Source organism: Oryctolagus cuniculus, chromosome 19 (genome assembly GCF_964237555.1).
Source record: "Oryctolagus cuniculus chromosome 19, mOryCun1.1, whole genome shotgun sequence".
Lineage (NCBI taxonomy): Eukaryota > Metazoa > Chordata > Mammalia > Lagomorpha > Leporidae > Oryctolagus > Oryctolagus cuniculus.
Window position 1 is genome coordinate 36,389,913 of NC_091450.1, and position 21,815 is coordinate 36,411,727.

At 69.6% G+C, this 21,815-nt stretch overlaps 3 protein-coding genes across 5 annotated transcripts in view; 1 reads left to right on the forward strand and 2 right to left on the reverse strand.

The window, feature by feature from the left end:
* Positions 1-3,664: 3,664 nt before the first annotated feature.
* COX19 (cytochrome c oxidase assembly factor COX19) lies at positions 3,665-9,515 on the reverse strand. Its single transcript, XM_070064270.1, has 3 exons — positions 9,007-9,515; positions 7,055-7,170; positions 3,665-4,230 (listed from the first exon to the last, which is right to left on the reverse strand). The coding sequence occupies exons 1-3, from the start codon at positions 9,086-9,088 to the stop codon at positions 4,150-4,152; spliced, it is 279 nt and encodes a 92-aa protein (XP_069920371.1). The 5' UTR covers positions 9,089-9,515; the 3' UTR covers positions 3,665-4,149.
* Positions 9,516-11,353: 1,838 nt separating this feature from the next.
* CYP2W1 (cytochrome P450 family 2 subfamily W member 1) lies at positions 11,354-18,046 on the forward strand. Of its 2 annotated transcripts, XM_070064269.1 has the most exons (10): positions 11,354-12,420; positions 13,174-13,336; positions 13,442-13,591; positions 13,660-13,817; positions 14,363-14,536; positions 14,790-14,928; positions 15,007-15,191; positions 16,841-16,982; positions 17,073-17,275; positions 17,763-18,046. In XM_070064269.1, the coding sequence occupies exons 1-9, from the start codon at positions 12,238-12,240 to the stop codon at positions 17,258-17,260; spliced, it is 1,482 nt and encodes a 493-aa protein (XP_069920370.1). In that variant the 5' UTR covers positions 11,354-12,237; the 3' UTR covers positions 17,261-17,275; positions 17,763-18,046. The 2 variants fall into 2 exon arrangements, with proteins under 2 accessions (XP_069920370.1, XP_069920369.1); XM_070064268.1 differs by having other exon boundaries at positions 11,361-12,420; positions 17,073-18,046.
* A 2,420-nt stretch (positions 18,047-20,466) lies between these two features.
* CHLSN (cholesin) overlaps positions 20,467-21,815 on the reverse strand; it is an 88,937-nt gene continuing 87,588 nt past the window's right edge. For both annotated transcript variants that reach the window (XM_051841074.2, XM_070064271.1), the window contains exons 4-5: positions 21,152-21,233; positions 20,467-20,897 (exon numbers count right to left, since the gene is read on the reverse strand). In XM_051841074.2, the coding sequence (XP_051697034.1) occupies positions 20,697-20,897; positions 21,152-21,233 (283 nt within the window). In that variant the 3' untranslated portion in view covers positions 20,467-20,696. The remainder of the gene's footprint in view (positions 20,898-21,151; positions 21,234-21,815) is intronic.

Sequence of the window (21,815 nt, forward strand, 5' to 3'; positions counted from 1 at the left end):
ATGGCCATCTTGATCTTGTAGATACACCAGGGATCACAAGGCCCAAGGAGGTGGGGCGGGGAGTGGACATAACAGATGCCCCAATCACATATATCCTTTTTTTTTTTAATATAAAGGTTTATTTATTTGAAAGTGAGTTACAGAGAGAGAGAAGGGGAGCCACAGAAAGAGAGAGTATCTTCCATCTGCTGGCCTCAACAGCCAGAGCTGCGCTCATCAGGAGTCAGGAGCCAGTTTTTCTGGGTCTCCCACGGGTGCAGGGGCCCAAGGACTTGGGCCATCTTCCACTGCTTTCCCAGGCCACAGCAGAGAGCTGGATCAGAAGTGGAGCAGTCAGGACTCAAACTGGTGCCCATATGGGGTGCCGGCACTGTAGACAGTGGTTTACCAGCTATGCCACAATGCCAGCCCTGTAAGTCCTTTTAAATTGTTTATCTGGGGCCGGCGCTGTGCCACAGTGGGTTAAGCCACCGGCAATGCTAACATCCCATTGAGTCCCAGCTGCTCCACTTTCAATCCGGCTCCCTGTTAATGCACCTGGGAAAGTAGCAGAAGATGGCCCAAGTGCATGGGCCCCTGTAGCCACGTGGGAGACCCGGATGGAGCTCCTGGCTCTTGGCTTTGACCTGGCCCAGCCCCAGCCATTGCAGCCATCTGAGGAGGGCATCAGTGGATGGAAGACCCCCCCCCCCCTTTCCTTCTTGCTAACTCTGCCTTTCAAATAAATAAATAAATCTGTAAAAAGCTTTATTCAAGAGGCAAGCTCCCACCTGCCAGTTCACGCCCCAGTGCCTACAAGGGGAGGGGCAGGGCTCCACCCAGGTCTCCCACACGGGATGGACCACCCCCTGCTGCCTCCTAGGGTCTGGTTGGGAAGGGGCCCGAGCCCAGAGCCGAACCCCGGCACTGATGTGGGGTGCGGTCGTCTTCTAACAGGTGACGTGACTGCTCGGCTAAACGCCCACCCCCACTTACGCCTTCCTGGGACTGCGGGGTGGGCAGAGAAAGCACCGGGAGGCTCCCGACAGCGGCAGGGACGGAGCTCAGGAGCCTCAGAACGGCGGCCTCCGCTGCGCTCGCACTCCCCCTCTTCCACAGCCTCCAGGAAAGCACCTCTATTCTCAACCCAGTTGGTTTTTTTTTTTTTTTTTTTTTTTTTTTTTAAGATTTATTTGTTTATTTGAAAGTCAGAGTTACACAGAGAGGAGAGGCAGAGAGAGAGAGAGAGAGAGAGAGGTCCTCCATCCGCTGGTTCACTCCCCAAATGGCTGCAATGGCCGGAGCTGCACCGATCAGGAGCCAGGAGCTTCTTCCTGGTCTCCCAAGTGTGTGCAGGGGCCCAAGGACCTGGGCCATCTTCTACTACTTTCCCAGGCCATACTGGAGAGCTGGATCGGAAGTGGAGCAGCCGGGTCTCGAACCGGTGCCCATATGGGATGCCGGCGCTGCAGGCTGGGGCTTTAACCCACTGTAGCACAGTGCCGGCCCCTTTAACCCTCTATCTACATAACCCACACAAGTGGACACGAGCCTAAGCCTACCCCTGGACACAGACACAGACAGGTGAGCAGGTGGGAGCCCCCACCTGGCCGCGGGCACCTGATGGTAACGTGTTGCGTGACTCCCCGTGTCTGCCAGGCTCTGCGCCCACCCCAGGACCCCAGTGTTGCCCTGGGCGTCTGCCAGCGCTCACTACTACACCACACAGCCGACACCCAGGGCAGAAGGCTGGGGCGGGAGACCAGGTGCACTCTCCATGGCCAGGGCCAGCCAGGGAACAGCACAGCAGCCTGAGAGGCCTGCGGGCAGCAGAGGCCAGGCAGCCACTGTCCCGACACCTCCCTGACGCCGGCCCTGCACACAGCTCAGCGGCCTGATGCCACGAAGCTTGCCGGACAAACAGGAAGCCTGCTGGGGGGGGCGTGTACCTGAAGCGCTCCCCAACACACCTGGGGACGAGGCCGTGGGTGTGCCAGGACCGAGGGGCTCTGGCCGCCTCCACGCCAGCCCCGCCCCTCGAGGGAAGGGGCCCAGGGGCCCGGCTGCTTCCCGTCTCTGGGACTCTGAGCCCACCCTGGGCGCCCTCCGACACTGCCCTGGCTGACCGGGACACGTTTGTACAGGGACAAGAGGAGGCCCCCACAGCAGCCATGGGAGCCTGCAGGAGCTTTCCAGGAGGACCCCGGAGGTCCAGAGGGCACCGCTGCGTGGGAGACAGCGGCGCTGCCCGTGGCCATCAGGACGGATGGACCTCACCGCACCACGTAGACAGAGCTCAGCCAGGGAGTCCACACACACGCTTTCAGCTTTTCATCTAAAAATGATGTCGGACCTCCTGGACCCGGGCTCCGCCCCACCATGTCACAGAACCTAGGGCGGCCTGCAGCGCCAGCTCCTGACCGACGCAGCTCACGGGCGGCCGAGGGAGGGGCCGTGTCCTCAGCGGTCAGTCGGGGCGGCCTCCCCCAGGACCTTACTGCTGCGCCCTGCTCCCATCACTTCTCCTCTCCGGCATCTCCTGTCACTTATCCTGTGGGCGGGGCCACCGAGAGCCCCTGTGTGGCGCCTCCTGCTCCTCCCAACAGCCCCGTTCACAGCCAGCTCCTGAGGGGGGCTCCTGTACACACTCACACACGCTCACGCACTCGTGTGCAACCCACGTGTGAACATGCACTCACACCGGCGCACACACAGGCGCACGTGCATGTGTGTACACACGCACACACCCACATGGTTGCCCAACGCTGCGCAGGTGGCTGCTGCCCAGCCTCCAGTGGGTCCCGCACGGGCTCAGCGGTCACGGCCACACTCGGGCCCCCACAACGGGTTTGGAGGCGGAACACCCAGGCCCCCCATTTTTGTAGCTCAGCACCACCTCGCACGGTTCCTGCACCCCGTTCCACACTCTCCTGGCTGCCCTCGCAGGGCTCAGCGGCCGCTGTCCCGACGGGCTCTTCCCGCAGGCAACGCACAGACCCCCGGGGGCTCAGGGGCCGCACCACGGCTTCCCGGCCACAAACAGGCTGCAGCACACGGCCCGCACTGACAAAGCCCACTGGCAAAAGCAGCAGACACTCGGCTGCCCACGTGGAAGCAGGACGGAGAGCACAGGCTGAACTCTGACCAGATGATGGGGGCGGGGCTATGGGGAGGGCGGGCAGTGGGTGGGGCCAGCTGGGGCGGGGCTAATGGGGGAGGGCGGGCAGTGGGTGGGGCCAGCTGGGGCAGGGCTAATGGGGGCAGGCAGTGGAGGTGGGGCTAATGGGGGAGGGCAGGTAGTGGAGGCGGGGCCAGTTGGGGGCAGGGCAGTGGAGGGGAGCCCAGCTGCAGCACAGTGGGGGGAGGCTGACCACAGAAGGCCCTGCCCCCACAGAACAGAGCAGGCACTTACATGCGGAGAACTGGCCACGCCCTCTTCCAATCTGCATGGCTACACAGGAAGCTGGGGACAGCCTGCGGGGCCAGCCCCTCCCCGAGTGCCGTGGGAAGCATCCCGCTCATGGCGTGAAACCTGTCACACGTCAAGGTCACCCCAGACACCCTGCCGTGGCGTGGGGACCCAGCAAGGTCTCCGTGGTCAGCGGTGCCCGAGAGCCGGCACGGACGCCGGCTGAGCCGCTCTCCACAGGCGCTGGGGGGCTCGGGGGTTTCACAGAGCGAAAGCTCAGAAGACGCCGCCAGGTTTATTTGCGAGCTCCTCTATTGCTCTGCGGTTCCCCGTCGCCGGCTGAGACACCGCGGGGACAGCGCGGGCCGATTCCAGCCAGAACAGCTCGGTCACAGGCCTGGACGCGCAAACCCAGAACTCTCAGTCAGTCAGAGGCTGCCAGCCGCCTCACTTCCTGTTCCCCGTCTACTTCTGTCAGCGAACGACAGTGAGGCACTGAGCGGCGCGACAGGGCGAGGACAAGGGCGCCCCGCTCCCCGCGCTGCCCGTGGGTGGCCCCAGGGGGACGGTGCTGCACCCACCTCGCCAGCCCTGGGAGCCCGTCCCCGACAGGGCTGACAGGACACGTCTCAGGGAGCAGGCCTCAGGAGAGCCCTCCCCCCAGGGCCGCAGAGGCGCCCACGGCACTCGCCCCCATGTCCGCACGCCCGGGCGGCTCTGTCGCTCCGGCCCAGGGCCCTGGACAGACCGGCGGCTTCCGCTCAGAACGCGCTCTTGGCCTCCGATTGGCCATCTGTCAGGTCTCCAAACCCCAGCTTCTCCAGGGGTTCTTGCGCCATCAGCTGCCTAAAAGAAAAACAGGAAGTTGTCAGAGTGGGAAGAGCGGAAAGGGCGGCGTCCACACAGGGCCCCTCCCCGGAGGGCGGGGTCCGCAGGGTTTCCAGCCACACTGCAGGGACCCGAGGCCCAAGCAGTGTGCAGGAAGCCTGCAGGCCCAGGTGGAGCCAGGCGGGGAGGCCGGGGGCAGCCGTGGCACCCAAACCTGTCCAGAGCCAGCCGCTGGTCACCAGGAAGGGCCGCGAGGGGAGGACAGCACACAGCCCTCATCACGCCAGCCGCACCACCCTGCACAGCCGGGGCCAGGGGCCAGGCCCGCCGCAGCCCAGGCAGCCAGCACCGTCCCTCAAACACCTGTGGCCAGCTCTGCTCAGTGCGGCTCAAGGCCTGGGACGCCCAGCACCGGGCACCGCCCTGCCCCTGCCGGGCCCCCTCACGGCCCTGAGACACGGCCCTGTCCGCCGCTCTGTGCCCGGTGCTACTGGGCGACGCTGGGCCACTGCACTGCCTGACAGCAAGGAGCACGAAGACTCCTGCCAGCTCGGAGCGGCCACGGCCGGCACAGCACAGCAGCCCAGGAATGCCCACTGCCCACCCGGCCAGTGCCCGGAGGACACCCCCAGAGAACACTCGGAATATGACCCACACCCGACAGCAGCCACAGTGAGACAGCGGCGAGCGGGGAGGGACTCAGGGCTCAGAGGTGAGGTGGAGCAGCTGAGTGCAGGGGAGGGGGGGAGTGCAGGGGAGGGGAGGGGAGGGGGGCTGAGTCAGGGGACCCCGGGGAAGGGCCTGCAGGAGCCCCCCCAGGCTCGGTGTTGGGGTGTTGGTGTCTCCGAGGGGCAAGCCCGAGCCTCCTTTGCCCCCAGCAGGCCGAGCTACGGTGCCTCCGGGGGGTTCAGGATCTCCCCCGGAACCACTGCTCGGACAGGAGCGGGAGCCCCTGCCAGTCACAGCCCGCAGCACCCCCGCGCTTGGCCCATCACAGCCCTGTGCGGCGGCACCGACACAACTCCTTACCCCTGAACGAGGCCACTGTGACAGACGCCGGCCACGGGGAGGAAGCCCCGGGCACCGCTGCCCACCAGGGGGACAGGCGGCTGCACACGGAGCTCAGGCGGGGCATCCCCCATGCACAGCCTGACCTCAGGAGCGCCCTTCCCGGGTGAGCCAGGAGGCAGGGCCGGTGAGGGTGAGAGCTGGCGCCGACGGGGGCCCGTGCGTGTCGGGACAGGAAGGGCAGTCCACTGTCGGCACAGAGCCCCGCCCCGCGGGCCCCACAACACCGCGCTGCCCCAGGTTCTAGGGCAGGGCTCTATGCCTCTCACAGGCCCTGTGTCCCTCACAGCACACGCGATGTCCCTGTCAGCCCTGTGCCCCAGGCCCTGTGTCCCTCACAGCACACGCGATGTCCCTGTCAGCCCTGTGCCCCAGGCCCTGTGTCCCTCACAGCACACGCGATGTCCCTCACAGCCCTGTGCCCCAGGCCCTGTGTCCCTCACAGCACACGCGATGTCCCTCACAGCCCTGTGTCCCAGGCCCTTGTCCCCTCACAGCACACGCGATGTCCCTCACAGCCCTGTGCCCCAGGCCCTTGTCCCTCACAGCACACGCGATGTCCCTGTCAGCCCTGTGTCCCTCACAGCACACGCGATGTCCCTGTCAGCCCTGTGCCCCAGGCCCTTGTCCCTCACAGCACACGCGATGTCCCTCTCAGCCCTGTGTCCCTCACAGCACACGCGATGTCCCTGTCAGCCCTGTGTCCCTCACAGCACACGCGATGTCCCTGTCAGCCCTGTGCCCCAGGCCCTTGTCCCTCACAGCACACGCGATGTCCCTCTCAGCCCTGTGTCCCTCACAGCACACGCGATGTCCCTGTCAGCCCTGTGTCCCTCACAGCACACGCGATGTCCCTCACAGCCCTGTGCCCCAGGCCCTTGTCCCTCACACAGGAGCAGCCCCGGCCTGGGCCAGGCCCTGCCATCAGCCTGGCTGCGCTCATCCGGTTCGGCTCGCCCCACGTGCCTGAGCCCGGCTCCTCTGCGCAGGTCCCCCTCAGCCCCAGGGACTGAGCTGAGCCCTGGGGACCTTCTCAGCTCACACCTGGGCGGAGCCCCGACCCGTCCGCCCCAGGAAGAAGGCTCATCGCGCCAGGTCCAAAGACCCACGCGATTAAGAAATAATTTGAAGAATCAGCCACTGACATGATCGCTTCGAGAAGGGGAATCCCACGAGCTCTTGAAGGCGCACGGTGCGGCTGGGCCCGCGTGGCACTGGGCGACTCCGAGCGCTCGGCAGAGGGCCGGCGGGGGTCCACAACCCTCGCACACCCGTGTGCACCAACAGCGAGACAGGCTTTGCCTGGGGAGGCGTCGGAGCGAGGACGGCTCGTGTCCACCTGTCCTCGGCAGCCCCGCGCCGCGCCAGGATCGGAGCTGCCTGCTCCTCGCTGAGGGCTGGGGGCCAGGGCGTGAGCTCCGCCCCCGCGCCTCCCCGCGCCCCTCCTCATCCCCTCGCCTCTCCTCCCCATCCCGCCTCTCCTGGCCTCCGCACCTCTCCTCCCCACCCCCCGCCCCTCCTCACCCCTCCTTGCCCCTGCACCTCTCCTTGCCCCTCCTCGCCCCCGCACCTCCCAGAGCGCAGCCAAGTGTGGGGGAACTGCGACCCCCACTGCCTCTCGGGCACGCGACTCTGAGGCCTGGGTGACTCTGAGGCCGGCAGCTGCCCAGGTCTGCAGACAGCACTCGGGGTGCGGCGGTCACTAGGAAGGGGTCCCAGTGCGCGCCTGCAGAGCCCACCTCCCGGCTCACCCTGCGCTGAGCCCGCCACTTGCCTGTCCATGCGGCACTCCAGGTACTCCTTGGACTGCTTCCTGCACGAGGCGTTCTCAAAGTTGTTCTCCCGGAGACACCGCAGGAACGTCTCCTTGAAGCGCCTGCATTCACCTGCGGTGACAGACCCTCCCTTGGCTCCATCTCCAGTCTAGACGGAGCAGCCCTCCGCGGGTGCACCAGCCGGGCTGCGCCAGGACTCCTGGGTGGGCGGCAGGGACCCCAGGCACTTCCGCAGCCGCCAGCGGAATCAGCCCCAGGAGCCCGCGCAGGCCAGGCCGCCCCAGGACACGGAACACTTCCCTCCATTCTCTTAAAGAATCGTTTGTTTATTTATTTGAAAAACAGAGTTATACAGGAAGATAGAGACAGAGAGACAGAGGGAGAGATGGAGGGAGAGAGAGGGAGAGGGGGGGAGGGGGGAGAAGGAGAGAGGGAGAGAGGGAGAGAGAGAGAGAGGGAGAGAGGGAGGGGGGAGAGAGAGAGGGAGAGAGAGAGAGAGGGAGAGAGAGAGAGAGAGGGAGAGGGAGAGAGAGAAAGGGGGAGAGAGAGGGAGAGAGGGAGGGGGGGAGAGGGGGAGAGAGAGGGGGGAGAGGGAGAGAGGGAGGGGGGAGAGGGGAAGAGGGAGGGGAAGAGGGGGGAGAGAGAGGGAGAGAGAGGGAGAGAGGGGGAGAGAGAAAGAGGGGGGAAGGGGGAGAGGGGGGAGAGAGAGGGAGAAAGGGAGAGAGGGAGGGGGAGAGGGGGAGAGAGAGGGAGGGGGAGAGAGGGGGAGAGGGAGAGAGGGAGGGGGAGAGGGAGGGAGAGAGAGGGAGAGAGGGGGAGAGGGAAGGAGAGGGGTGAGAGATGGGGAGAGAAAGAGAGAGAGGGAAGGAGAGGGGGGAGGGGGAGAGGGAGGGAGAGAGAGGGAGAGAGATCTTCAGTCCCCAACCATCAACCGGAGCTGCTCCAGGCCTCCCAGGCGGGTGCAGGGCCCGAGGACCTGGGCTGCCCTCCACTGCCCTCCCGGGCTGGGTCAGGAGTGGGGCGGGCGCTGCAGCCGCCCCGGGCCCTGGACTCGCTCTCAAAGCCGCAGACCCCGGAGACAGCGGCGCCACACTGCTGGCCGCCCCTTGGGCCCTGTGTTCACTTCTCCAAGAGGCCCCCGCGTCCCCTCCCCTCCCCAGGACTCCGCGTCCCCTCGCCTCACCTCGGACCCTGCGTCCCCCCATTCCCCTCCCTCGGACCCTGTGTACCCCCCTCCACCTCCCTGGGACCCCCGTCCCCTCCCCTCCCCTTGTCCCCGCGTCCCCTCCCTCGTCCCCGTGTCCCCTCCCTCGGACCCCCGTCCCCTCCCCTCGGACCCTGCGTCCCCTCCCTCGGTCCCCGCGTCCCCTCCCCTCCCCTCGACCCCGCGTCCCCTCCCTCGTCCCCTCCCCTCCCTCGTCCCCGCGTCCCCTCCCTCGGACCCCCGTCCCCTCCCCCGGACCCCCCCCCCCGTCCCCTCCCCTCGTCCCCTCCCCTCCCTCGTCCCCGCGTCCCCTCCCCTCCCTCGGACCCCCGTCCCCTCCCTCGGACCCCGCGTCCCCTCCCCTCGGACCCCGCGTCCCCGCGTCCCCTCCCCTCCCTCGGACCCCCGTCCCCTCCCTCGGACCCCGCGTCCCCTCCCTCGGACCCGCGTCCCCTCCCCTCGTCCCCGCGTCCCCTCCCCTCGTCCCCGCGTCCCCTCCCCTCGGACCCCCGTCCCCTCCCCTCGTCCCCGCGTCCCCTCCCCTCGGACCCCCGTCCCCTCCCCTCGTCCCCGCGTCCCCTCCCCTCCCTCGGACCCGCGTCCCCTCCCCTCGGACCCCCGTCCCCTCCCCTCGTCCCCGCGTCCCCTCCCTCGGACCCCGCGTCCCCTCCCCTCCCTCGGACCCCGCGTCCCCTCCCTCGGACCCCGCGAACTCCAGCTCCACCGCGCCCGCCGCCGCTCACCGAAGTGGTCCAGCGGGAAGCTGCCCTTGTCCGGCGGCCGCGGCTGGAAGCTCTTGGAACCGAAGTTCATGGCAGTCGACATGACGGCGGCGCAGGCGTCCGCGAGCGACGCGCACCGTGCGCAGGGCGGCCGGCCGAGCGCCGAGCAGGCCCGCGGAGCGCCGAGCACATCGAGCGCGGGCTGCAGGCCCCGCCCCCGCCCCGCCGGAAGCTGCCCGTCCCCGAGCGCGCCGCAGGGCTCCGGCCCCTCCTAAGGACTTGGCCGGCGACTCGTGCCCCGACCTGCCGCCCAGGGGCCTGCTGCCCTCGGTGGGAGGCAGCCGCGGGCAAGGCCTCCGTGTCTGACCGAGGACCCGCTCAGCTGCCCTGCAGGGCCGGCTCGGCACCCACCCCACCTCGAGCAACCAGAGGCCGGCGGCCAGGCCCGGCCACCTCAGCCCAGATTCCCCGCTGGCCGCTCTGTGAGCCCACCCCTGGCCTCGGATGAGCCCCCGCACTGCTGCTGAAGCCAGAAGGCGGGAGTCCCCTGCCCGGGGCCTAGCTCAGCCCCGCCCCTCCAGAGGCCTGCAGCTCTGCCCTTTGCTGGGTCCGCCCAGGACGGGGTCTGGGGCGGGCACCGCATGTCTGTGTCCAGCGCTCAGGGCTGCCCGTCGTCCTGGCCTCGCCCGGGGCCGCGGGCCCGCTCTGAACGTGCCAGGACGGGTTGCACCTTGTTCTGCTCCACGTGGTCCACGGCGGGGACCAGGGGCCCACACTGGGTTACTCATTAATGTTTCCCGGGCTGCGGACAATGGAGGCCTTTATGGCCCAGTCCTCTCCACCAGATCCCACCAAGCCCCGGAGGCCCCGAGCCCAGCGGCGGGGTGCCGGCCACTGGCTCAGCCTGGGGGGGGGGGGCTTCCGACCACTGTGTTAGTCTGGGGGGCTTCCGGCCACTGGCTCAGCTGGGGGGGTGCGGCTTCCAGCCACTGGCTCAGCCTGGGAGGGGGGCTTCTGGCCACTGTCCCCCCTGGGGGGGCGGGCCTTCTGGCCTCGGACCCTGGGCCGGGATCAGCGCTTTGCCTGAGTCTGGCAGCTGAGAGAAGAGGGAGCGATTTTCACTCGGGGTTCACGGATGTGGAAAGGACCCGACCTGCGGGAACCCCTCTCCTCAGGGGGTCCCCGGCCTGCATCGGTGCCTGGGGATGAATGAATGAATGAACCCGCCCCAACTCGGGGTACCAGGGCTGCGGCTCGCCATGCAGCTGTCAGGGTTGGTGTCAGGATTTTAGGGTTGAAGAGGGCGGGGAGGAGCGGTCAGCCTGCTGTCCGAGGCAGACGACCCGTGAAGGCTCCCGGAGGGGCGGCCCTTATCCTGCCAGCCAATGCTTGCAGGGCCAAATCTGGTACCGGCTCTGCCTCTGGACCCCCGAGGGAACCCACTCACCCTCCCCCCAGGGCCACGGCCAGGCGTGACCTGAGCCAGTCAGTCAAGGTCCCACGTGGGTCCCGCCCCGCAAACCTGAGGCCCCGCACACCTTGGACACCTGCGATGGAGGGCGTGGGGTGCGCGTGCCCAGCGGGCAGCAGTCGGAGGCACACATCCAACTCCCCGGCACCTGCCACGTCGGGGTGACCATTACCACGTGGGTGTGGGCAGATGTCGAAACCCATCAAAGTCCATGCTTGAAACAGGGGGTTCAAAGTCCACACGTGACCTGCGCAAGGAGTGGAGACCCCCGCACACAGAGCACGCGGGGCGGGGCTGGAGCTGAGTGGCGGCCCCCAGAGACAAGCCCAACGCGCTCACTGGCCCTGAACCCAGAGGAAGACGGGCAGAGCTTGGAGCAAAGCAGGCGGGCAGCAGCGGCCAGGCCCAGGGGCCACCACGGCGGGGCACGCGGCCTCTGGGGGCAGCCGGGCCGGCCCGGGTATCGGCGTCCTGGTCCACGCGGACAGACGCGGCTCTGAGCCTTGGGGTCCTGCCTGCTCCTGCGCTTCCCCCCTGTGGCTCCGCCCACACTGGCTGGCCACAGGCAGGGCTGAGGACAGGGCTCTGTCGGAGTCCCGAGCCTGGCATGCGACGGGCACTCAGTGACCGCTCCCTGAACTAATTCAGTGAAGGTTCCTGGCCTGGGCAGGCAGGACCCCGGGCCGGGACCCTCGGTGCAGGTCTTGGAATGCGGCGTTCTACATGAAGGGCCCAGCGACCCTGCAGACCCAGCCCCGGGGCTGTGCTGGGCGCCCTGGGTCTCGGGTTGTGCAATCGGGACTGGGCTCCCCTTGCTCCGCCCACTGACGGAGCCGGGTATCTGGGGTGGGGGGGGCTGCCTTCTGAGGTGGCAGGTGGCAGGAAGCAGGCCCAGCCATCTCCCTCCAACCCCGCCACCAGCGTTTAGGGGATGGGGCTTGGAAGCCCAGCCCCCTGTCAGCCCTCCTCCCAGCCCCACCCTGCCCTGGCAGCAGCACTGGGGCCTGTGCACAAGGGGCCACAGCCTCTGAGAACCCTGGGTTTTGCATTTGCTTTTATTTCTTTGAAAGGGAGAGACACACACGGAGAGATTCCACCTGCCAGCTCACTCCTCTTATGCCAGCAATAGCCAGGCCTGGGCCAGGCCAAAGCCGGGAGCCCGGAGCTCAGTCCTCCCACGTGGTACCCGGGACCCAGTCCCTGCAGCCACTACTGCCGCCTCCCAGGGGGCACATGGCAGGAAGCTGAGTCGGGGGCCGGGCGGCACTGGACCCAGGCACCTCGCCACGGCACCAGCCCTGGGACTCAGGGGCTCTCATGGGCTGGGCCCGCATGGACACAGCTGGCAGTGGGTTTGGGTGAGGCACTCACAGGCCTCCTGCCCCCAAGGGGTCCTGCTCAGAGCCTGGGGAAGGCGTGGGGGGGGGGCAGGTCTAAAACCCTGTGAATCCGGTTCTGCTGGGGTGGCCGAGGGAGACGGGTGGGTCCCACGGAGGGTCCATGAGCCTCGGCCCCCCGGGGCCCTCAGTGAAGGGGACAGCGTCTGAAGGGCAGAGCCCAGGCGGCAGCCCCAGGGCCACCCTCCCCGGCCCCTCTCGCCCAGTCCCACAGAGGCGACCCCACCCTGCACGCAGCCTGTAGCTTTAAGCCGCCTGCGGGGCTGTCCCCTGCAAACTGCTCGTTCCACATTCTCGGGGTGGTGGGGTGGGTGGGGTGCCGCCACGCCTTCCGGGGCGGGACGGGGCCCAGGCAGGGGCTGGGGCCGCACCTCCGCTGTCCCCATGGCCCTGCTGCTCCTGGGGCTGCTGGGCCTCTGGGGGCTGCTGGGCCTCTGGGGGCTGCTGCGAGCCCGTGCCCGGCGCCCGTCCTCAGCCCCCCGCTGGCCCCCGGGGCCTCGGCCGCTGCCCCTCGTCGGCAACCTGCACTTGCTGCGTGGGAGCCAGCAGGACCGGTCACTGATGGAGGTAGGAGGGCAGGGCTGCCCCACCGCCGACACCCCCGCTCCCACGGCCGAGTCGGGGTCCCGCTGTGCTCCCCGACGTGGAGCTGGGCCCAGCAGCACGCTGGAGGGGGCAGCATAGGTCAGGCAGTGGAGGGAAGCGAGCTGGACCCTTGCACAGGGGGCCTCTGGGCCTCTGCTCCCCTGCCCGGCTGTACCTGACTGTCCTGGGCCCACGGTGAGGCCGGGCTGCCCTCCCTGCTCCCAGAGGCTGGTGGGCCCCGTGGTGAGGCGAAGGCTGGCCCTGCCCTGCACCCCCCAGGGCAGTCCCCTCCACCAGAGACTGGCCGGCCCCCAGCCACAGCTCTCCTACACCCAAGGGGCTCCCCGGGCCTGCCGCTGGCCTCCCCCAGGAAGGCCCGCCCACCTCCCCAGGGATGGGCTGTCCCAGGCTCCGGACACACAGGCCCCAGCCCAGGGCTGGACCGGCGGCCAGGGGAGTCCCAGCTCTGACCTTGCGAGCATGTGGCCGAGGGCAACTCACTTCCTGCTTCCCAGCGGCCTCTCCTGGGCAGGGGTGCAGGGGAGGGGACAGGGGCCAGCCCCGAGGTGGCCTTGCAGGTCTGCAGGGTCCCCAGCCAGGCCCTGGGCACTGCGCCTGCCTGCCTGTCCTCTGCCGTGGCCTGTGGCAGCCCCGGGCTTCTAGAACACACCGCAGCACAGCCCTCCTGCCCGGCACTCCCCGAGCAGCCCCCGCTGACCTCCGCCGTCCCCGCAGCTCTCAGAGCAGTACGGGCCGGTGTTCACCGTCCATCTGGGGCTGCAGAAGACAGTGGTGCTGGCCGGCTACGAGGCGGTGAGGGAGGCTCTGCTGGACACTGGGCAGCAGCTGGCTGACCGCCCCCCCATTCCCATCTTCCACCTCATCCAGCAAGGCGGGGGTAGGGCCCTGCGGGGCAGCGGAGGGGGTGGGCGCTGGAGGAGCCGAGGCGGCCGGGGAGGGGCCGGGCGCAGGGGGCGTCCCTCACCGGCTGGGCGTCCCGCAGGAATCTTCTTCTCGTCCGGGGCTCGCTGGAGGGCTGCCCGCCAGTTCACCGTGCGGGCCCTGCACAGCCTGGGCGTGGGGCGGGGACCTGTGGCCGGCAAGGTGCTGCAGGAGCTGGCGTGCCTCACGCAGGAACTGGACGGCTACAGAGGTGAGCAGGGGCCGGGATGCCCGTCCCTGTGCCCCCCACCCGCCTGAGCCCGTGTCTCCTTCCCCCAGGCCAGCCCTTCCCCCTGGCCCTGCTCGGCTGGGCTCCCTCCAACGTCACCTTCGCGCTGCTGTTCGGCCAGCGGTTCCGCTACCAGGACCCCGTGTTCCTGGCCCTGATGGGCCTCATCGACGAGGTCATGGTCCTGCTAGGGTCCCCTGGTGTACAGGTGAGGGCAGGGTCCCCATCCTCTCCCAAGCCGCTGTCAGTCACAGACGCACCTGCTCAACGTGAGGGGGGCCGCCGGGCAGCAGCACCCACACCTCAGGCGCTTGTCCCGGCGTCCCCCTGGCCGACAGGAGGGTCTCTGGTCAGCGGGGCCGTGCTGCCTCCTGTGGACGCCACACTGGCTGCGGAAGGCGTCACCCGGGCTTGTGGCTGTCCGGGAGGCAGCTGACTGGGGGGTGGGGTGGCAGCTGGGCCCCTGCTGGCGCCAGGCCTCGAGCCAGACCCTCGCACCAGCCTGGGGACCCCCACTCCCCGGCAGGGTGAGCGGTCTGGAGTGCCGGCAGCTCCCACGGTTTCTGCAACGTCTGCCTTCCTCTTCCTGGTGGGTGGTGGTGCCGTCTGCACATGGGCAGGGGTCTCCTCTGAGCCCCTGGCCCTCCCTGGGGGACAAGGGCCCCTCCTTGGCCTGCGGCAGCACCGCCCTCACCACGCAGGGCCCTGGGAGACCGCGCCTCACCCCTGCCCCACCCCACCCCCTGCCCCCAGCTGTTGAACGCCTACCCCTGGCTGGGGGCCCTGCTGCAGCTGCACCGGCCCGTCCTGCGCAAGGTCGAGCAGGTCCGCGCCATCCTCAAGACCCTCCTGGAGTCACGGCGGCCCCCCGGGCCCAGGGCGGGCCCAGTGCAGAGCTACGTGGACGCCCTCATCCGGCAGGGACAGGTGTGGCAGGGCCAGAGCTCATCTCGGGGCCAGTGGGGCCCAGTCCAGGACAACGGGGTTGGGGGAGGGGTCCATGCCGGCCCTGCACCAAGCTCCCCAGCTCCTGGCCCAGGCCTCGGGGGTTGGGTGAGCCCAGGACACTGTCGCCCGGCAGGGCTCCCTGTCCTTCCTCCACACCCTGCCCGGGGCCGCACTGGGTCCAGGGTGGCGACCCCACCCCCTCCAGCCAAGCCCGTCCTGCCCGCCTCTGCAGAGGGATGGCCCCCAGGGCCTGTTTGCTGAGGCCAATGCCGTGGCCTGTACCCTGGACATGATCATGGCCGGCACGGAGACCACCTCGGCTACGCTGCAGTGGGCTGTGCTGCTGATGGCCAAGCACCCGGGAGTGCAGGGTGAGGCTTAGTGCGGGGGTGGCCCCTCCCTCGGCGGCGGGAGCTCCTACCCACGTGGCCCCCACCCTCGCCGTGCAGGCCGCGTGCAGGAGGAGCTGGACCGTGTGCTGGGCCCCAGAGGGCAGCTCCGGCCGGAGGACCAGGGGGCCCTGCCCTACACCAGCGCGGTGCTCCACGAGGTGCAGCGCTACATCACACTGCTGCCCCACGTGCCCCGCTGCACGGCGGCCGACACCCGGCTGGGCGGCTACCTGCTCCCCAAGGTGGGCCCCGCCCCCCGCGTGGGCCAGTCCTGGGCCGCTGCCCACGGTCCTGGGCTCCCCGGTGAGCAGCCAGGGGCTCACACCACCCGGTCCTTTGCTGCGCCCTGTGGAAACCTCTAAAAGGGGGAGCCCGCCCAGCCCCGGACCCCTCTCTGTCCCCCTGCGGGGAGCCCGCCCAGCCCCGGGACCCCTCTCTATCCCCCTGGGGAGCCTGCCCAGCCCCGGGACCCCTCTCTGTCCCCCAGGGGGGAGCCCGTCCAGCCCCGGCACCCCCTCTCTATCCCCCTGGGGGGAGCCCGCCCAGCCCCGGGACCCCTCTCTGTCCCCCTGCGGGGAGCCCGCCCAGCCCCGGGACCCCTCTCTGTCCCCCTGGGGAGCCCGCCCAGCCCCGGGACCCTCTCTCTGTCCCCCTGGGGAGCCCGCCCAGCCCCAGGACCCCTCTCTGTCCCCCTGGGGGGAGCCTGCCCAGCCCCGGGACCCCTCTCTGTCCCCCTGCGGGGAGCCCGCCCAGCCCCGGACCCCTCTCTGTCCCCCTGGGGGAAGCCTGCCCAGCCCCGGGACCCCCTCTCTATCCCCCTGGGGAGCCCGCCCAGCCCCGGACCCCTCTCTGTCCCCCTGGGGGGAGCCTGCCCAGCCCCGGACCCCTCTCTGTCCCCCTGGGGGGAGCCTGCCCAGCCCCGGGACCCCTCTCTGTTACCCTGGGGGGAGCCTGCCCAGCTGCAGGACCCCCTGTCCCCCTGCGGGGAGCCCGCCCAGCCCCGGGACCCCCTCTCTGTCCCCCTGCGGGGAGCCTGCCCAGCCCCGGGACCCCTCTCTGTCCCCCTGGGGGGAGCCTGCCCAGCCCCGGGACCCCTCTCTGTTACCCTGGGGGGAGCCTGCCCAGCTGCAGGACCCCCTGTCCCCCTGCGGGGAGCCCGCCCAGCCCCGAGACCCCTCTCTGTCCCCCTGCGGGGAGCCCGCCCAGCCCCGGGACCCCCTCTCTGTCCCCCTGGCGAGCCCGTCCAGCCCCGGGACCCCTCTCTGTCCCCCTGGGGGGAGCCTGCCCAGCCCCGAGACCCCTCTCTGTCCCCCTGGGGGGAGCCTCCCCAGCCCCGAGACCCCTCTCTGTCCCCTTGGGGAGCCTGCCCAGCCCCGAGACCCCTCTCTGTCCCCCTGGGGGGAGCCTGCCCAGCCCCGGGACCCCCTCTCTGTCCCCCTGGGGAGCCCGCCCAGCCCCGGGACCCCTCTCTGTCCCCCTGGGGGGAGCCTGCCCAGCCCCGGACCCCTCTCTGTCCCCCTGGGGGGAGCCCGCCCAGCCCCGAGACCCCTCTCTGTCCCCCTGCGGGGAGCCCGCCCAGCCCCGGGACCCCTCTCTGTTCCCCTGGGGGGAGCCTGCCCAGCTGCAGGACCCCCTGTCCCCCTGCGGGGAGCCCGCCCAGCCCCGGGACCCCCTCTCTGTCCCCCTGCGGGGAGCCTGCCCAGCCCAGGACCCCTCTCTGTCCCCCTGGGGAGCCTGCCCAGCCCCGAGACCCCTCTCTGTCCCCCTGGGGGGAGCCTGCCCAGCTGCAGGACCCTCTGTCCCCCTGGGGGGAGCCTGCCCAGCCCCGGGACCCCCTCTCTGTCCCCCTGGGGAGCCTGCCCAGCCCCGGGACCCCCTCTCTGTCCCCCAGGGCACACCTGTGATCCCCCTGCTCACCTCGGTGCTCCTGGACAAGACGCAGTGGGAGAGCCCGGGCCAGTTCAACCCCAACCACTTCCTGGACGCTGACGGGCACTTCGTGAAACGGGCGGCCTTCCTGCCCTTCTCTGCAGGTACCGCGAGCCCAGAGGGCAGAGGCTGGGTGCCCTCTGCCCCCTGACCCCAGCGACAGTCCTAGCGCCCCTGCCCGCCTGTTCCCGCAGGCCGCCGAGTCTGTGTTGGCGAGCGCCTGGCCAGGGCCGAGCTGTTCCTGCTGTTTGCGGGCCTCCTGCAGAGGTACCGCCTGCTGCCCCCGCACGGCACCAGCCCCACCGCCCTGGACACGGAGCCAGCCCGGGCTTTCACCATGCGTCCACGGGCCCAGGCCCTGCGTGCAGTGCCCAGGCCTTAGGTGCACCCCCGCCAGGTGGGCGGTCTCCCTGGGTGCCCACTGGGCCCTTGGCCCTTACTCAGACCTGTCCCCTCACCCAAGCATGTCCAGTGGGGCACCCCTCCTGCCTGCCCCAGGCTCCTGGTCCCCAGGCCTGCACTCTGCCAGGCCCCTCCCCTCCCTGCTCTCCTCTGTCCTCCGGCTACCCCCAGTCCCCTGCCAGACCCTGTGGGGCCCCCACACCCAATTCCTCACTGGGAGGCAGTGGCCACTCCTGGTGGAAGGAAACTGGCTGCGGTGGCCACGACAAAGGACAAACCTCGCAGGGGGGCGGACTTGGGAGGGTGGTGCCCTGAGACTGTCCCTGGGGGCAGGGAGCTCAGGCACCCCCCACACCCGTGCGAGGGGTCCCAGGTGCCACAGCTCACCCACCTTCCCCTGGGAGCCGGCCTGGCGCCCCCACTGCTGCAGCGCCGTGCCCAAGGTTGGCGGCTGGGTAACGGGGCTCTGGTCCCCGGCTCAGGCAGTTCCACCGGTGGGGGCACCTGGCCCCCCAGGGAAGTCTCCTCGCTAGCGCCTGCTGGGATCCCTGCCAGCCCCGGGACCAGACTGAGGCGCCACGTGACTGCCACCTTCCACAGGCCCCAAGGAGGGGCAGGGGCCAGGAGGTCTCTGTTGACTGACGGAGAAAGGCTGGGGGCTTCTCTGGGGCGGGGCAGGTCAGCCAACGCCCCTCACCGGGAATGGCCTGTCCCAGCATGGCGCGGGGGGCGGGGGCTGGAAGGGAACAAGGGTTTTAGAAGCCAACTGCTGCCGCGTTTTCATTAGTGCGGGTGGTGGGCCGCCCGCGGGCAGAGCCGCCCCTCACAACCCGCCTTCTCCCCTTGGCAGCTCTGCTCTGTCCACCCACTGCCCCTGAGGCACCCTGGGTCGCTCCAGCTTGGGGGCTCGGGGGGGCATCTGGTTCACCAGCTTCCCAGGCCAGTCCCAGCAGAGACCAGCTTACACCGCACCCCACCCCCCGCGACAGCTTGGCTCTGACCTCCTGCAGGGCATGCGTGGGTCTCTCCTGGGGAGGAAAGGGCCCTCCTAGGCCAGGGTCCAGGAAGCTTGTGTGGGGGGGGGTTGGAGCGCTCAGTCTCCAAGAGCAGGGCCAAGGGCAGCCCCTGGGACCCCAGCAAGGACCCGCTTGACTTAGCTGCCAGGGAACAGCACTAGAGCCCCTGGCTCACCAGGCGAATCCACAGAACCTACCTGGGCCCTGCACTGCTCCTGGGGGCTCCCTCCCCTGCACCAACCTGCTCCTGGGGCCTCCCCTCCCCTCCCCTCCCCTGCACCAACCTGCTCCTGGGGCCTCCCCTCCCCTCCCTATACCAACCTGCTCCTGGGGCCTCCCCTCCCCTCCCTACACCAACCTGCTCCTGGGGCCTCCCCTCCCCTCCCTACACCAACCTGCTCCTGGGGCCTCCCCTCCCCTCCCTACACCAACCTGCTCTGGGGCCTCCCCTCCCCTCCCCTCCCTACACCAACCTGCTCCTGGGGCCTCCCCTCCCCTCCCTACAACAACCTGCTCCTGGGGGCCTCCCCTCCCCTCCCCTCCCTACACCAACCTGCTCTGGGGCCTCCCCTCCCCTCCCTACACCAACCTGCTCCTGGGGCCTCCCCTCCCCTCCCTACACCAACCTGCTCTGGGGCCTCCCCTCCCCTCCCCTCCCTACACCAACCTGCTCCTGGGGCCTCCCCTCCCCTCCCTACACCAACCTGCTCCTGGGGCCTCCCCTCCCCTCCCTACACCAACCTGCTCTGGGGCCTCCCCTCCCCTCCCCTCCCTACACCAACCTGCTCCTGGGGCCTCCCCTCCCCTCCCTACACCAACCTGCTCCTGGGGCCTCCCCTCCCCTCCCTACACCAACCTGCTCCTGGGGCCTCCCCTCCCCTCCCTACACCAACCTGCTCTGGGGCCTCCCCTCCCCTCCCTACACCAACCTGCTCCTGGGGCCTCCCCTCCCCTCCCTATACCAACCTGCTCCTGGGGCCTCCCCTCCCCTCCCTACACCAACCTGCTCCTGGGGCCTCCCCTCCCCTCCCTACACCAACCTGCTCCTGGGGGCTCCCCTCCCCTCCCCTGCACCAACCTGCTCCTGGGGCCTCCCCTCCCCTCCCTACACCAACCTGCTCCTGGGGCCTCCCCTCCCCTCCCTACACCAACCTGCTCCTGGGGCCTCCCCTCCCCTCCCTACACCAACCTGCTCCTGGGGCCTCCCCTCCCCTGCACCAACCTGCTCCTGGGGCCTCCCCTCCCCTCCCTACACCAACCTGCTCCTGGGGCCTCCCCTCCCCTCCCTACACCAACCTGCTCCTGGGGCCTCCCCTCCCCTCCCTACACCAACCTGCTCCTGGGGCCTCCCCTCCCCTCCCTACACCAACCTGCTCCTGGGGCCTCCCCTCCCCTGCACCAACCTGCTCCTGGGGCCTCCCCTCCCTACACCAACCTGCTCCTGGGGCCTCCCCTCCCCTGCACCAACCTGCTCCTGGGGCCTCCCCTCCCCTGCACCAACCTGCTCCTGGGGCCTCCCCTCCCCTCCCTACACCAACCTGCTCCTGGGGCCTCCCCTCCCCTGCACCAACCTGCTCCTGGGGCCTCCCCTCCCCTGCACCAACCTGCTCTGGGGCCTCCCCTCCCCTCCCTACACCAACCTGCTCCTGGGGCCTCCCCTCCCCTGCACCAACCTGCTCCTGGGGCCTCCCCTCCCTGCACCAACCTGCTCCTGGGGGCCTCCCCTCCCCTCCCTACACCAACCTGCTCCTGGGGCCTCCCCTCCCTGCACCAACCTGCTCCTGGGGCTTCCCCTCCCCTCCCCTCCCCTCCCCTGCACCCACACCTGCTCCTCAGTGGGTTATGTCAGGAGCCTCACGTCCAGGAAGCGCCATTGCCCTTGCCCGGCCAGCGCCGTCTGTGGTTTCTCTGCAGAGCCACAGCTCCACCTCATGGGGCGGTGGATGCAGCCCACAGGCCACAGGCTGTGTCGCGCGCTGCCCTCCCGCTCCTGACCTCACCGGACAGGCACCACGAGGGCCAGCGTCTTCACTTGGCACCTGCAGGGGCCCTGACCCCCACGGGCTCCGGTGCCCTGCTGGGAATGGGGCAGTCAGCACCAGCGCACGGAGCTGGGGCCTCGTCCTGGGGAGCCACAGCCGAGGGCGCGGGCAGGCAGCAGGACTCGGCCTCATGGGGCCACAGTGTTTATTGCAAGTAAGAACACAGTCCCAAGGGCTCCCCTGCGCCCGTGTGCACAGCTGGGCCTGGCAGGGCACCCACGCCCCAGCTCTGCCCAGGACAGCTGCCGCCGCAGCACCCCAGCACCTGGCTCACCCTCAGGCAGCCACTGAAGAGGGTGGGGGGCGGGGCGAAGGGGCGTGGCTTGACAGCTCCAAGCCCTGGGCCTGCCCTCCCCACCTAGGACAGCAGCTGCAGCACCTGCCGCAGGCGCTGCGTCTTCCCTCGGCGGGTGGCGTCCAGGGGGCTGTCCTGACCGCCTGCCGTGTCCGCGTCCAGCTCCCGCATCAGGGCTTCGGCCTTCTGCACAGTCAGCTCGCGGGCCCTGCCCCTCAGCCCCTCCAGGTAGGCCAGCAGGGTGGGGAAGTGCTCATCAGGGACCTGGCCGGCAGGAAATAGCGGTGTCAGGGCCAGGGCCGGGTGGGCTCAAGGCTGCCCACCGGGCAGGGCAGTGCCCCACCCACAGTGCCCTGGCATGGGGGGGCACGCACACAGATACAGATACACATCACATGTGCACGGGCAGGCGGCTTCCCCAGGGCAGCCCGCTGGGCAGACACCGGCTCCATGTCTTCAGAGAGGTTCCCCAGGGTTGAGGGGCACAGACCCCGCTGCCCGGGATCCCCCTCACGCACCTTGTCCTCCTCGAACATGTGCAGCAGGAGCCACGTCTGCCTCGTCTTCTGGAACCTCCAGCTCGCGTTCTTCTGGGCCCATCTGGGAACACGGGGGGGGGGGGGGGACGGTCAGGGCACCCAGGCAGACACTGACACCAGGGGGCTTCGGGGCACCCCCGCTCTGGGGTGTGTATATCTGGGAATACGGGGGGGGGGACGGTCAGGGCGCCCAGGCAGGCACTGACACCAGGGGGCTTCGGGGCACCCCTGCTCTGGGGTGTGTGTAACTGGGAACACGGGGGGGGGGACGGTCAGGGCGCCCAGGCAGGCGCTGACACCAGGGGGCTTCGGGACCCCCCCGCTCCAGGGTGTGTATATCTGGCAACATGGCGGGGGGGACGGTCAGGGCGCCCAGGCAGGCGCTGACACCTGGGGGCTTTGGGACACCCCCGCTCCAGGGTGTGTATATCTGGGAACGGAGAGACCGAGCCGGAGCCATCTTCTTCCAGCTCCACAGTTCTGACTTCCGTGGCCCTGGGGGCACATGCTGAACCTCATGGACTCGTGGACCCCTCCTCCCCCAGCGAGAGGCCCAGGCCATCAGCAGCAGCTCAGGGGAGGGTGTGGACGGCATGGCCAGGAGGGTACAAAGGGGCAGAGTGAGCCCTGAGGGGGGCACCCC